Source organism: Cupressus sempervirens, chromosome 4 (assembly GCF_028749045.1).
Source record: "Cupressus sempervirens isolate cs-2001-9-10 chromosome 4, ASM2874904v1, whole genome shotgun sequence".
Taxonomy (NCBI): Eukaryota; Viridiplantae; Streptophyta; class Pinopsida; order Cupressales; family Cupressaceae; genus Cupressus; species Cupressus sempervirens.
In genome coordinates this window covers 318,938,090-318,955,120 of record NC_143121.1, presented here as the reverse complement: position 1 = coordinate 318,955,120, position 17,031 = coordinate 318,938,090, and the positions used below count along the sequence as shown (strand labels likewise).

General features: G+C 36.2%; 1 protein-coding gene across 2 annotated transcripts in view; it reads left to right on the top strand.

The window, feature by feature from the left end:
• Window positions 1–17,031, top strand: part of LOC149561311 (protein SEMI-ROLLED LEAF 2-like) — a 165,388-nt gene that overhangs the window by 98,240 nt on the left and 50,117 nt on the right. For both annotated transcript variants that reach the window (XM_089825066.1, XM_089825067.1), the window contains 2 exons: window positions 11,104–11,387; window positions 11,807–11,956. In XM_089825066.1, coding sequence (XP_089681192.1) covers window positions 11,104–11,387; window positions 11,807–11,956 — 434 coding nt within the window. The remainder of the gene's footprint in view (window positions 1–11,103; window positions 11,388–11,806; window positions 11,957–17,031) is intronic.

Genomic DNA, 17,031 nt, shown 5'->3' with positions numbered 1-17,031 from the left:
TATCTTTGGTAAGGAGGGAAATATCTGGCTCTATATTGAAGCATCATTTCAAATGTTGTTGCGAAAGTTAGGGTAGGTTTGGGAGTTGTACAATGCATACAAGCCTTTGGCTATCCAACATAATGAGATATATAGAAAGCTTGTCAAGGAGAAAAAATGCACTTGCAAAGGATGAAGATATTTAAGAGGCAAATAAATTGATTCAAGATCATAACGTGTACACCCAAGAGTTTAAAGATACTTTTAAGTTATTTGAAGATTTGGTAACAGAGCATGGAGTTTTGTCTTGGCATAATCTAGATGGACAAACAATTGATAGGGAGATATGGATGGGGATTTGCCATGCGATGCAGGAACAGGCCTTGGGAGCAACGAGGAATGATGATTTGGAGATGACAAGGACTGGCGAGAAAATTGAACAGATGATTGAGATGGAGATCAAGGTTCGTGAGGTGACTTTGATGCAAACTTGCTTGAGGATGATAAGTATCAGGAGCACATTAAACAATGTGATGATTTTATTGAGAAATCAACATTAGATTCATCCCAACGAATCTATTTTCCCTTGTAAATTTGTTTTGATTAATAGACATATAATAGTTGGTTATTAGTTGGCCGGTTAAGATCAATTTTGTATACTAAGGGTCATACCCTTTCATTTTGTGACCAATTCATTTTTTATAATTATAAGGACTGAATTTGGATATGAATCATCACAATTACCATATATTCCAGACATTATATAGGGAGTCTATCCTTTTTTGTCTACTTCAGACCGTGTTATCTATATGCACCAGCAACACATGCATTTGTGGTGAAAGATCTCAAATTCAATACAAGGGTTTCATGTTCTTGATTGATCTTTCAATGATATCATTTCTATCTCATTCATTTTGTTTCCTTAGATCAAATCTTATGTTTGCTTTAATTGACTATTTAGTTGATTAAATGCTACAAGTTATTTCAACATTAGCTAAACAATAATTTTGTATTGATTGCTCAATCTTTATTGCTGTCTTATTGGGCTCTTCAAGAGAGTTAAATTGAATAGGACTTAATATTGGAATATACTTTTGTATTTAACAATTTATACTTCATTTAAGTGATAGCAATTTATCTTGAAGGGATTTATTGATTGTCTTTGAGGGTTACTTTAAATATTTTGAATGATTCATGGAATTATGATAAAGATTCCATCGGTTAAGGCACTGGTCTTTGATTATTGTTTTGAGTTTTCGTGCTGATTGCAGAAAGGTCACATATCCAAGTGACAAAGATCGTTGATCCATCATACATTCACATATCACACCAACAAATATTTATCAACTTTTTAATTAAATTCCTAAAACACCCAAGTCTCGCAAATTATCTGCTCTAAAAAGCTTCTAGGGTGTGAGGTATAGGCCTACCAGCCTTGGTTCTGCAGAGTCAGAATTTCGGAGGTTCGCATTCATTTGGAGTGGAACTTGTCAATTGGTAAATTACTATTAGGATTAGTAACACCTGCATTAGCAACATCACACAAGTAATCCCATGCTATATGCTATAACCCCTGGTACTCTTGTATAACGATGTTGTAGGAGATCCTTGGACTCCATTGTATCTCTTCCTAACAGATCCTCACATATCAAGATAAGGTCTCTTAAGTGCAAGGAAAGGCTCTACCACAATCTGTGCTCACAACGAAATGCTCTACCACAAACTGTGCCTTTTTGATTAAGTACCCACTCATAAACATATAGCGAAACTCTTGCGCCTCTTTCGCCCAATGCTCGCAGTCAAGATAAGGTCTCCACTCTAGTATTGTGCAGTCATCGAGGACTCCATGCCAGTATCCAGTGAGGCTGCTACACGTTATCGTTGTCTATATAAATATAAGCGGGGTAAATTTTTCTATCTTGCTCAATCATAGGTCGTGTCATTGGGATATGCTCCTAGACCTAGATATGAAGAGTAACTGTGCCGAATGATACACTCTTGGTCTATCGATACACCACCTCATGTAACTCTCTTTTCAAATGTGCCAATATGCAAGAACCTTGTGAGAACTTACGAGGATGTGCTATTACGTCCTCTAAATTTGTATGAGGACGCATTATTATGTCCTCTAAAATCCTACCCAATCGATAGAGGAAGCCTTGTATATTGCGATTTGACATGATGATGCCTCCTATCAAGCTGACCAAAACATAAGGCAATGTGTAATGATCCCATCTTTTGGCCTTCACGTTCTTTTAGTAGTTGACCAAGTGTGTGTGCGTTAGCCTTGTTCTACATGGTCCCGAGGGCTATCGAAGGGTTTAATGGGATCCTGGAGTGTTTTGGCCTAGTCATTTCCAGTTTGGGCCAAAACGAAGTTGATTTACTCAGTTTCAGGCATACTTACTATTTTTAGTAAGTCGGCAGGACACAGTGCAGGTCAATTTTGGTGATTGGATTCGATACTCCTCGGTGAGAGCTTTTCGATGAGCTATCACTCGCATTATTCGGAGTCTGATTGCTAATACATTTTAATGCCTGAAGTTTTATAAAAGTAACGTCTAATTTAATTGTAAAATATTAAAGTGTTACTTTAATATTTATTTTATGGTGATGTGTACCCAAGGGAGACATAAGGGGTATTTTAATATATGTTTTATATATTACACATCTTTTATCCCACATTGCCCATATGAGTTGAGCGAACCTTTGGGAATAGAATAAAAGGAAGCATTTGTGGCTTCATTAGATAGGTTGAATATGAGAAGAAATTGGTATGTGAGTTGCAGCTCAGTTCTTGGCATTTGAGGACGTCTATCCTCTCTTGTAACATTCTAGACGTCATTCCCTTGGGGTTTGGCCTTTGGAATTCTTTGTTTTTGGCTTCATTATCAGGCAGTTTAGTTGCATTTCCGGCTACAGGCAGATTTGGTATTTGCTCATATCTTCTTCACTACTTGTCCGACGCTTATGCTGCTTTGAGGGAATGGTATTACGAAGGTAGTGGACTGATTGAAGGACAAAGTATTGTAGCAGCAAGTTCGTAAGCATGGGCGGGAGTATTATGACAATATTGCTGAAGTAATTAGTGAGTTGATAAATCTGCCATGTATTTGGTTTTATGAATTCTGAAAATAACATTTTATTAGCAACAGTTCATTTCCACTTTGCATATTATTGTAGTTCTTTTCTTGTTTATGTTGTATGATACCAATTCCATGCATGAAACACAACAAACAAATAAACGTTTGATTTTCGGAGTTATAAGGGGTTTTAAGAAGTTGAATGCAAACTGTTTGACATAATTCCTTTCAGCAATTTGGTTTAGTTTTTTGGGACATCCAGGGGTGCCCATTACAGCTGTAATGGGCACCCACCGGTTATAACTTTATGAAAGACTTTGCAAGGAAGCTTTGATACCACTATAATGGACACCCTTGGATGTCCCAAAAAACTAAACCAAATTGCTGAAAGGAATTATGTCAAACAATTTGCATTCAACTTCTTAAAACCTCTTATAACTCTGGAAATCAAACGTTTATTTGTTTGTTGTGTTTCGTGCATGGAATTGGTATCATACAACATAAACAAGAAATAAACTACAATAATATGCAAAGTGGAAATGAACTGCTGCTAATAAAATGTTATTTTCAGAATTCATAAAACCAAATACATAACAGATTTATCAACTCACTAATTACTTCAACAATATTGTCATAATACTCCAGCCCATGCTTACGAACTTGCTGCTACAATACTTTGTCCTCCAATCAGTCCACTACCTTCATAATACCATTCCCTCCAAGCAGCATAAGCGTCGGACAAGTAGTGAAGAAGATATGAGCAAAATATCAAATCTGCCTGTAGCCGGAAATGCAACTAAACTGCCTGATAATGAAGCCAATAAGAAAGAATTCCAAAGGCCAAACCCCAAGGGAATGACGTCTAGAATGTTACAAAAGAGGATAGACGTCCTCAAATGCCAAGAACAAAGCTGCAACTCACACACCAATTTCTTCTCATATTCAACCTGCCTAATGAAGCCACAAATGCTTCCTTTTATTCTATTTCCAAGGGTCCGCTCAACTCATATGGGCAATGTGGGATAAAAGATGTGTACTATATAAAACATATATTAAAATACCCCTTATGTCTCCCTTAGGTACACACTACCATAAAATAAATATTAAAGTAACACTTTAATATTTTACAATTAACTAGACGTTACTTTAATAAAACTTCAGGCATTAAAATGTATTAGCAATCGGACTCCGAATAATGCGAGTGATAGCTCATCGGAAAGCTCTCACCGAGGAGTATCGAATTCCAATCACCAAAATTGACCTGCACTGTGTCCTGTCGACTTACTAAAAATAGTAAGTATGCCTGAAACTGAGTAAATCAACTTCGTTTTGGCCCAAACTGGAAATGACTAGGCCAAAACACTCCAGGATCCCATTAAACCCTTCGTTAGCCCTCAGGACGATGTAGAACAAGGCTAACGCACACACACTTGGTCAACTGCTAAAAGATGGGATCATTACACAATGGAGCATAAGACCCTCTCCATGTGGTCCCAAGTAATGAGCCTTTGATCTATAATGGGCAGGGCATTATAATATGCTATGTCACCAATAACAAGAATCCACAAGATGCGGTAGACATCCTAAGGAGTCACGGTGATCTCGCTAGTGGGCATGCAAAAGGTGTTGTGCTCTATGTGCCACCTCTTAGCTGAGCTGTCAACAACTCTCTATTTACCTACACATTGGGTATACCTAGTAGTTGACTCAAACCACATTGCCAAGTGACATATTTGTCTCATCCGAGAGATCAAGAATCATGCTTATCACTTTGGATACCGCTTGCAGAAGTTAATGACACTGAAGTTTGCGTGCATTAAAGATAAAATGTTAAACATCAACATTATGTGGAAAATAACATAATAAATCACAACAAAACATCATTAAACAACAAACATAATCAAATCAAAGATCAGTCAAAACAAGTCGACAAAGGAATCAAGTTAGGAAAACAAATTTGACTCCATTAGATACAAGAAAAGTATTCATATGAAATCTAAACACCATACGATGCAGGAGATCCCTTCATAATCATGCAGGATACGAAACATAAGCATCATGCAATAAAGAATGAGGTCTCCTACAAAAATGGGTAGAGTCAAACACACAATAAAATAAATGTCTTGTACGAGTCAAAACCTAATGGAATACGATATAGGAAGTTTAGAGTAAACTGAATATGACTCGGGACAAGGGTTGTAGGAAACAGGAAATGACATACGATGAAATGTAGAAACAACTAAAAATAACACGTGTTCATATTTAAAATCAAATACAAGGTATTGAATCAACAACATACTAGCGGCGAATGTTGTGCTAGACATTGATGGGTGTGGGTAAGCTCAAATTTGTGTGTCTTGGTGGAATTGGCATCATGCTCATTAGAGGGCTAGAAAATCACTGCAAAGGTAAATGGCAAAATGAATAGTAAAAAGTTACGTTCACATATATTAACCCCTTTTGACCTAATTTCTAGACCGCATACTATCAAGACTAAATTGTATTAGATGCTTGACCTAGATCCAATGAGTGCCAAGTGTTCCATTTATTCTCATGAGAGATGGATTCATGTGAATCACTACTCATGAAACATGGGTTAATGAGTGTGACTCAAAAACTACACAGTTAAATCGTGATAGCAATGTCACAATTTGACTTGCTACGGAAAATATCTCCTACCTATCGATTGATGAGCTTAAGGGTCTTTCTAATGAATGGTTCATAAGGTTCAACACATGGTGAAGGTTTTGCAAATGGGGTTGCAAGTAGAGTGGGTTTAACCATGGAGGAAACTCTGTAGTTATGTGGGCTTAAGCTGTAGTAGTAATGGGGTGGGTGAGCTCTTTGGAAGTCCTAGTGTGATGCAGGAGCATCTTGGGCTTGCTTGTAATCTTGTATGTTTGGAGGGATTTTGGCTTAAAGTTGTGGAGTTCGGTTGATATTGGTGTTTGAGATACACTGGGAACTCGGCATGGTTTGGGAATTCAGCATGGTCTGTGGAACTCGGCATGGTCTCTAGAGCTTGACAATGCTTGGGAATTTATTGGTGCTGGGATTGGTTTTGCTGACACTCAGTTTAGTCTTGGTTTCTGTTGGTGCCGAGTTGTCTGTGAGCCAACTTTTGGCATTTAATTTATGTATGAATATTTAAGTTAGTGTTGTTGCTAACTTGTGGCTCGACCTATATTTAATATAAGGGATTTAATTTAGTTTGTAATGAGCTGGGCCGACTTGTGGCTTGGTTGGGTATAAGTAACAGGTCTTGTAGGGTCTTTGGGAGGAGGATTATTATTCATCCAGCTTGGAGAAGGGGATGAAGTGTAGATGCGAATTTTGAAGAGCTAGAGCTGCGACTTGAGAACCAAAGGATTGCTTGGTGGACCTGAGGGTACAAGTGTGGATCCTTCTTGGTGTTCTTATCTAGTTGTGGATCTAGACTAGTTGGAATTGGTGTGTGGTAATTGGACCTTTTGGGATCTTGCAGAAATGGTATTGTAATTGTTGAGCCTGTTATTATTTGGCCCTAACTCGGAAGGCCTTACAACCAGGCATGTTGCATGAAATCATTTATTATATGAATCAAGAGTTGTGACTTGTTGTAAGTCTAGTGGTAAAGTCTACAAGGTGATTGTGGATGGTGGTAGTACGGATAACCTTGTTGCTAAGGAGATGGTTCAAAAACTTGGTTTGAAGAGAATGAGACATCCTTATCCTTATAGGATTGGCTAGTTGCAAGGTGAACATTCTTTGGAAGTGAGGGAGCAATGCCTTGCTGATTTCCAAATTGGGCAATATAAGGATCAAGTGTTGTTTGATATTGTGGACATGAACAATTGTCATGTGTTGCTTGGTAGACCTTGGCAGTATGATTGCAGGGCTGTGCATGACTGTGTTTACTATAGAGAAAGGTGGCAGGAAGTTTTCCTTTATTCCTTTACAGAATAAAGAGCTCGATAGGAAGAACCTGAGTATTGGTAGCCTAGTTGAGTTGGGAGATTCTGGGAAGGGTGGAGATTAGTATGGAAATCTGACCTGTAGCACACTGAAAATGGATGTGAAGAAGCAGAAGAAGAACAAGGGAAAGAGTGTACAAGTTGAAGACTTGGAGGATATGTATGTGAAGAACCAATTTGGGATTTATGTGCTGAATCCCAAAAGATGTTCTTCCAGTTATTAGAACATCTTTTTGAACCTGGGGTGTTTGATGCAGGAGCATCTTGGGCTTGCTTGCAATCTTGCATGTTTGGAGGGATTTTGGATTAAAGTTGTGGAGTTCAGTAGATACTAGTGTTCGGCATACATTGGGAACTCAGCATGGTCTGTGGAACTCGACATGGTCTGGGAACTTAGCATGGCCTATGGAACTCGGCATGGTCTTTGAAGCTCGACAATGCTTGGGAACTTACTGGTGCTCGGGTTGGTTTTGCTAACACTCAGTTTGGTCTTGGTTTCTGTTGGTGCTGTGTTGTTTGTGAGCTGACTTTTGACATTTAATTTAGGAACGGATATTTAAGTTAGTGTTTTAGCTGAATTGTGGCTCGACCTATATTTAATGTAAGGGATTAAATTTAGTTTGTAATGAGCTAGGCCGACTTGTGGCTTAGTTGGGTATAATTAAGTTAGTGTTTTAGCTGATTTGTGGCTCGACCTATATTTAATGTAAGGGATTTAATTTAGTTTGTAATGAGTTGGGCTGACTTGTGGCTTAGTCGGGTATATTAAGGGGTCTTGTAGAGTCTTTGAGAGGAGGATTATTATTCATTTAGCTTGGAGAGGGGGATGAAGTGTAGATGTGAATTTTGAAGTGCTAGGGCTGTGGCTTGAGAACCAGAGGATTGCTTAGTGGACCTAAGGGTACAAGTGTGGATCCTTCTTGATGTTCTTATCTAGCTGTGGATTTGGACTAGCTGGAATTGGTGTGTGGTAATTGGATCTTGTGGGATCTTGCAAAACTGGTATTGTAATTGCTGTTTATATTTGGCCTTAATATGGAAGGCCTTACAACTGGGCATGTTGCATGTAATCAGTTATTATATGAATAAAGATTTGTGATTTGGTATTAGAGCTTGCATTGTTATTATGTATTGGTTTGTATTGTTTCCGTTGTGTGGTTGTTTGCTGTGGGTTTGGACATCTCCTTTGGGGATTCTCCTTCCTTGCATTGCATCATAGTGCTTCACCCTATGAGCATCACCTAGATCCAGTGAGTGCTAAGTGTTTCATATATTCTCATGAGAGATAGATTCATGTGAATTACTACTCATGAAACATGGGTCAATGAGTTTGACTTAAAAATAGATTCATGTGAATTACTACTCATGAAACATGGGTCAATGAGTTTGACTTAAAAAACTATATAGTTAAATCCTAATAGCAATATCACAATTTGAGTTGCTGTGGAAAATATCTCCTACTTATCATCAGATTCTTAGTTGAACTTGTCGGAAAAAAAAGAAGAAGTCAAAATTCTAGTCATGCCTAGTCAAACTTTAGTCTATTGAAGTCACCTTTTGTCAAATTAAGGCATAATCAGCCCAAGATCTTTTCAAATCAGTTTCAACTCATTTAATCATATTGAATGATGGCAATCTTGGTCTAATCAGGTTGAATTTAAGTCAAAGTTAATCAAACCAAGTAAAATAGAGTCAAATTTGGTCAAACTCATCCAAAATCAACTCAAAGATCTAATCGGTCGATATCAATTTCTAATCAATTAAATCATTCAAAGATCAGTATTTTCTTTCTATTTTGATCCCCAAGGGGCAGGGTCATCATAATTTTAGACATCATTGAATGGACAGCGCATATTTCAAGCAAAAAATTCTTCAAAATTCATCAATTGAATCAATCCAAAGTATCAAATTTTTGTAAAAAATTGAATCATCGAAGCAAAGGGAATCATATCACTACAGACGACTCAACTTGATCAAAATTATTATCAAGTTGGGGGTCTCCAATCAATCTTAGTGAGTGAGTAATTTCATTAGAGTCCATATCAAATTACTCGGTCAACATAAGTATTTTCAACATCTTTCAATGAACAGGGGCATATCAATTTTATTGCACAACATTAAATTGATAGTCTCATCATCAAAGAATCGTTCGATTATTGACCTCATCAAGACCCATATCAAGTTAATTGTCTCACTCATCCTTTTGGTGGTAATTAGTTTCATCGCATCACATGAAACTTGTAATTCGTTCTTTTCAATGCTTTCAGAATCTTTCAGATGGTAATCAATTTCATTATATCACATCAAACTGGTAATTCGTTCTTATCAATGCTTTCACAAACTGTGAGACGGTAATCAATTTCATTGCGTCACATCAAATTGTTTATTCATTATCATCAACATCATCAATATCGGTACTGGATAGGTGATCAGTTTCATCCCATCATATCAAACTTGTTATTCTGGTCTCAATCTATCATCAAAAATTGCATCAGATGCAACTTTCAGGGTCCACAGTTTTATAAAGATCCGTATCAAACTGTTCGCTCAATCAGAATCAGATCAACATCAAACATCACGTGTTCTTTGAATTAATGCGCTGTTGGCACATTGATTAAAAGAGGAGTAAATGTAATCACCTAAAATTTGCCTAGCTTAATCAATAGATCTAAATCTTAATCAGTTGGCCCTAAATCCTAATTAGATGGTTCAATCCTAATCAAGGTCATCTAGTCAAATGAATCCTATGCCTAATTCTGTGACTGAATCAGATCAATTTAATGACATAATTCACCAATCATCAAGCATAATGATTAATCATCAAATAGCCTTCATTAATTAGTTGTCTTAGCCTATATAATTAAAACAAGAGACAAAAGTACTATGGCTAGGGACATTAATTAAGTGAATTAATTAATTGTCCTCTTATGTACAAGTCACTAAAGGACAATCAACATAATTAAGCGAATGAGATGGAATCACTTGGACCACTGAAGATCTCAATCTCAACCACTTGTTGTGGGTTAATCCTAACCTAACTGATAGGATTCATTGAATTTCATCCATGAGATTTGGATTTCAGCAAATTTTTACTCTTTCCGAACTTCATCCAAATTTTATGATATTTAATATAATATTGCTATTTAATATAAGAGTATTTTATTTTGAACTGATATTGAGTTATTTAGTTAAGTTGTTTAGCAGTGTTAAACTATTTTGACAATTTTGTGGTTATATTACTAATATTCAAAAATACATAAATATATATAACTAAAATTTGAAGTTGATTTTTTTTTCCAAATTTTTACCCTTGCTGAATTTCATTCAAATTTTATAATTGACGAACTCGAATTCGAATTCAAAACTTGTGAATTAGATCCTAACTATTGAATTCAAATTAAAACCAATTCCCTCTAAGGAAAATCTATAAAGGAACCTACATCAAGGCATCATTCATCTAGGTCACTTGCTTCGGGAAATGCTGTCATTTTAAGTCCTATCTAGATCATTTGTTAGAGCTCATTTTAGTATTGATTTATCATGTTAGATCATTTGTTACAGTGAGCTCATATCTGAATCAATCATGTACAAGCACAATTCATTACATTCTAGGACTAATTGCATCAATTAGGATCGAAGTTCATTACCCAGACCATTAAATTCATCCGAATTGCATTCACCTATTGAGTGCTGTGTTTGCTGAAATACAGGCAACAATTTACACACACACCTACAACGTTTCTATGTTAAATGTCTTGTTTGGGATTCCTACTGATCTCATGAAATCACAAGTTGTTAAGATGTGTACGCATAAAGAAAAAAGTGTTTATTGCGTAGAGTTGGGAAAATGTTGCTATATTTTCTTCACTTTTACTAGTACATATCAGTTAATAGATACAGCTCTTTGAAGAGGATAAATACCATGGGCAAAAAAAAAAAAAATCATGCAAATCTGGTAACATGCAACCAATTCGGTCTCCTTTTTTTGAATAAAGAAGTGGTCTTGGTAATAGAATGTATTCTTTAAATTCACGAATTTTACGATTTACCGTCTCCAAATTTTTGAGAGATTTTGTGGTCTGTTGCAGGAAATGATCACTTGCTTTTGGCCGCTCTTATCAGACACCTGGACAACAAGAGTGTTGTGCACCAACCTCAGATGAAAACTGACATTGTTGAGATTGCTGCTGTTTTAGCTAGGCAAGCTAGATCAAAACCAACAGTTGCTGAAGTTGGTGCAATTAGTGATCTATGCAAACATCTACATAAAAGTCTTCAAGCTACAATGGAGGCAGTGGGTCCACTGGAGGTTAATTGGAATGTTTCTCTGCAGGATTCTATTGAAGAATGTCTTATGGAACTCATAAAACGGGTACTCTTGAAAATTTGAATATAATTGTATATTTAAACCGGTTTAAATGGCATTGGTAGTTTGCAGAGATAAAGGTTCCATCATGTCTCGTTCTTGGGTCGTGGCACATACCTCTCCTGTAATGGATGTAATTCCAATCTATGTTTCTCTGCTCTTCTCAATTACAATGATGCTTGATTGAAATATCTGTTTCTTCATTTCATATTTGATCCCGTGGCAACATAAGATATGCCTCAGGGTATTGTTTTGTTTGTTTGAATTTATCATTATTGCATGACTTTGGTTCTGCCAGATTGCTTTCCATTCATATCAAGCATTATGTGAGTCTTCCCATTGTGTTGTTTATAAGGGATCAGTTCATATCTTGGCAAGTTACTGGACAAGATTTTTCTGATAAAGCATGTGAATCTGTCTCATAGGTTGGAGATCCTGGACCAATTTTTGATATGATGGCAATGTCGCTTGAGAAGGTGCCTGTAATACCAGTTGCAGCTAGAAGCACTATTGGAGCAATGTCGATTCTTGCTCATATTATAGCATCAAAGTGTGATCATTCATATGTGCAACAGGTAATATGGTTTCCTGATGTTTTAAGTGATGGATTGCTATTTCTACTTTTCTTCTGATTGCCAGATTTTTTGATCGGTAGTTGTAATGTTTTCTTTGTTGTTTATGCTGTTTTCTTTCTTGTAGTTTCTTAATGCTCACAATATTTTATTTCATTTGCTTGGATGTTTCTTAACTGTTTATTCCAATGTATTTAAAGATTTTATTATTGTTTTGATGGACTTTGTATTGTTATGTGATCTTTGTAAGATTTCATGTTTGTAATTAGTGGTTGTTTCTGAGGGTTTGTTGTCTTGGTTTGTTGTGTTCATGTTATATTTAATATATTTGTATTGTTGTAAAGATGTAAGCATCAAATTTTAACCTCACATGAAACAGCATTAGTAGCCTGTATGCTAGACACCGGAAATACTTGTTAGCATGAAGTTGTTTGCGACTGGTTCTTTTTTCTTTTAATTTTTCCCTTTGTTCTCTTGCAAGATACTGTGCTGTCTGCATTCATTTTTGTTTATAATGTTAATCTTTCAACATCTATATCAATATGTATTGTTAGAAGATGGTCTGAGAATTTGATGGATTTTGTTAAGCATAATTTACTGACTCACTCTTAGGGACTTATTTGATTTTTGATTTTAACTCCAGGGTCAGGTCAGTTGTTAATTGATTGATCTAGCAGAGTTTTTTGTCTGCCCCGCTGGCCTGGAGTTGTGATTGAATTTCTGCTGTACAGATGATAATATGTAATCCCAAGAGTCAAATCTTATAACAGGCTTTATAGCGAGTGCATGTACTGCCTGATCCTTGGAAGTTTGTTTCCTAGAAGTTAATGCTTTGTGTTTGATGAGGCTTTGTAATGTCCCTGGTTACTAGGTTGGGAGAATTCCACAGCCTCCTGACTGATGAACCTCTGATGCTGGGACCTACAAATTGGCTTACTCCCATTCGTTCGCTGATCTCAGCTAATGGAAATACTGCCTGTTGGTCACTCGTCTTGAGCTTCCTCTTGATGTTGTATGGTGTAAGATGGTGTTTTGGCATTTGCTGCACTTCCCCTTCCTTTGCCGTCAATACCTGATATGATTGCTAGCAACGTCTTTGATGTTCCAAACTTGAATCGAGTCTATTGGTAAATAGTCTGTTGACTCCTCCGATGGATTCCAGGCTATCATTTCTGGCAATCGTAGGGCTTCTTATTACCTTGCTGAGTCTGATATACAAGTTGGAAATTCTTACATCGATCTGCGCTGTAGTCTAGGTGTGTTTGAAGGTCTCAGTCCCATTGTCTTCTTTTTTCTTGTGACTAAATAAGAATTGTTTTCAAGAGTCATGACCAAATATATTGGTCGTGACTTGGACTTGCTTATTTGATTTGATAATTCGCTCATATGGTAGTAGAAGCCTTTATTAATTAGCTTAAGTGATAATGAATTTGTTTATAATTGATTATTATATTATTCTATTATTATATTGAAATAACAAATATCTGTTTATAATTGATTATTCTATTATGCTATTATTAAATTATTATAATGAAATAGCAGAACATTCATTGTGAATTAGATCTTCATCTTTGAATATATAAACCTAGTTTTGATAAATAAAGAATAGTAATAATGAGAAGTGGATTTATTATTTATTCGTTCCAAAATTAATATTTAGAATTTTCTAAAAGGACTATAGTTATTTTATCAAACATTTATTTACCTTGTTTCTCGGGGGGTCATTACAGTCCCTCCCACTCAATTTTGCTTGTCCTCGAGCAATTTGCTATTTTCTTCCTTTCCCATGTGGCTTCTTGCTTGGGTAGATTCTTCCATTGAACTAGATACTTAGTAATGGTTCTATTTCTAAGCTTCCTCTCTTGGATATTTGGAATAACCTTGGGTTCTAGGACAAGCTGGCCTTCGTTGTCCAATGGAGGTATTTCTATACAAGGTTCTATTTGTTTCCCCAATACTTTCTTAAATTGTGAGACCTGGAAAATATTGTGTATTCTACTCCCTTCAGGAAGTTGTAGTTCATATGCTACTTCTCCAATTTTCCTCGTTATTCGGAATGGTCCATAGAATTGTGGTTTGAGTTTTTCTGCTCCATTCTTTTTAATTGAAGTTTGTTTATATGGTTGTAATTTTAGGAATACTAGATCTTCGATTGAAATGTCCCTTCGATGTGCCTCTAGTCGGCATAGATGTTCTGTTGATTTTGGGCTTGTTGTAAGTTTTCCTTAGTGTTTTTAAAATATCTGTATTCTATTGAATAAAATCTTGTGCACTCCGTACTCGGTTTTCTCGTGGAATCAATCTCTCAAATGTTGTTGCCTCATAACCATATAAAGCTTTAAAAGGTGTCATTCCAATGGGCATGTGATGAGTTGTATTATAGCAAGATTCTCCTAAATGTAGTCATTTGATCCATGCTTTCTGCTGCCCTATTTCGTAGTTCCTCAAATATCCTTCTAACCACTTATTTACTATCTTGGTTTGTCCGATCCGTTTGTGTGTGATAACTTGTGCTGGAGGTTAAACTGGTTCCTGCTAGTTTGAATAACTCTTGCCAAAATCGGCTGATGAATTTACTATCTCTATCGCTAATTATGTTCTGTGGGAGTTCATGGAGTTTGAACATTTCTATGAAAAATAGTTCAGCTACTTGATGTGCTGATGATTCATTTGCAACTGGAAAGAAATGAGCATATTTGGTGAGTCTATCCACTACTACATAAATACTATTCTTTCCTTGTACTTTGGGTAAACTAGTTATGAAATCCATCAAAATGCTTTCCCATTTCTAATTAGGAATGGGTAATGGTTGTAGGAGCCCTGCGGGATGTGTTTGTTTTGCCTTATTTTGTTGACATGTCATACATTCTTGTACATGTCTCTGGACATCTTTCTTCAAACCTTTCCATGAGAATTTCATCCTTAACTGTTTATATGTTTTGAAATACCCCTGATGACTGGATATGGGGTTATTATGATACTCTTTTAAGATGGTTTTCTTCATTCTTGATTGAGGGGTTAGAAATATTCCTCCTTTGTAAAGTATCATATCCTTTGGGATTGTGAAATGTTCATTTGGAATTTTTCCTTCTAATATTTCGCTGGCTTCAAGTTGTTTTGCATACTCAACGATGATATCTTTCTTCCAATCTCTAGAAATGCTAGTAACCATATTGAGGTGGGGACGTCTAGATAGAGCATCTGCAACTCCGTTATTCATCGCTTTAACGTACTTTATATCAAAATCATAAACTTGAATCTTGCTTACCCACTTTTGTTGGCAATCATTAAGATCTCTCTAGCTCCAGAAGAATCGTAGGCTATTATGATCGGTCTTCACAATGAACTTCCCACAAACTAAATGTTGCCAAAATTTGGCCAAGGCATGCATTATAGCCAACATTTCTTATCATATATAGAATAATGCCTTTCTGATTCTATGAGTTCATGACTCTTAAATGCTATAGGATGTTTGTTTTGCATGAGAATTGCTCCAATTCCTTCCCTTGATGCATCACATTGTAATTTGAAAGGCATTGAAAAATCAGGTATGGCTAAGACATGACATGAGCTCATAGTTTCTTTTAACTGATCAAATGCTTGTTGTGCCTTTTCATTCCATGTAAAAGCACCTTTCTTAGCTAGGTCTGTGACGGGGGAGACAAACTTAGAGAAACCTCTTACAAACCGTCTGTAATAACTGCATAATCCAACAAATCCTCAGAGTTGAGTTAGAGTCTTGGGTTTCGTCAATTCCTTAATTGCTTTTATCTTCTCTTCATGTACACTGACTCCCTTGGCATTAATCTTATGTCCAAGTAAACAATCTCCTTTAGCCCAAACTCACATTTTGACATTTTGGCATATAATGATTCCCTTTCTAAAATATTTAGAACCTCTTCGATATGTTGCAAATGTTCTTTCTAGGTTTTATTATAGACGAGTATGTCATCAAAGAATATGAGGAGCAACTTTCTCAGCTGTTGTCTAAAAATGTGATTCATGCATAAAGTAGTTGTTGCATTTGTGAGACCAAATGGGAGTACTAGGAATTCAAAATGTCCATAATGGCATTTGAATGCTGTTTTTGGGATATCTTCCCTAATCCTAATTTGTTGGTATCTAGACCTTAGATCAATTTTTGAAAATATATCGAGCACCATGTAATTCGTCCATTAATTCATCTATTCTTGGGATTGGATATCTATTCTTGATAGTTTTCTTGTTTAAGGTTCAATAATCAGTGCACATTCTCATAGTTCCATCTTTTTTCTTGACGAGTACTACTGAAGAGGCAAATGGGCTGCTACTTGGTGAATGTGCCCCATTTCCAATAATTCTTTAATAATCTTTTTAAATTTCCTCTTTGTATAAATGGGGATGTTGGTAAGGAGTCTATGAAGATCTTTTTGTGTTTCTTCAGGATGGGATGAACATTTGCATGTATCATCAATTCATTACTTGGTGATTTGTTAACAACCATACATTCTGCTATCCATTCACTGTGATTATGTCTAAGAATATGTTCTATCCTATTGCAAGACACTACTTTGGGGGATCCATTTGGTAAACCCTTTAGTGTTATATCTTTTCCCTCATGTTTGAAACATCCTTCCAAATTAACTTTATCTATGGTGAAGCACCCTAAAGAGGAAATCCAAGGCATTTCGATGATGGTATCATTTTGTAGTTTCACGACAAAGAAATCTACTTTTATGGTGTGGTTGTTTAGAGCGATTTCTAATTGAGGAATGATCTCCATGCAATGATCAATGGTAGCATTGCCCATTATTACTTTGAAGCCTGTGAATTTATGAGTTTTTAGTTTTTTCTTTTCTACTAAGTCTTTGCTGATGAAGTTGTGAGAGGCTCTTGAGTCTATTAATGTAAGCACTCTTTGACCTTTCATTGTTCCTTTAACATGGAAAGGTCTCCTTCCACTTTCTCGAGTAACCACTACTAGTGTCCCAAATTCTTTCTAATTCACCTTTATTCTTTTCTTTGATGCTTTATCCTCACTTGTTTCTTCCATTCTATGTAATTGTCCTCTTTTACATTGGTAGTCTCGCACCCAAGGT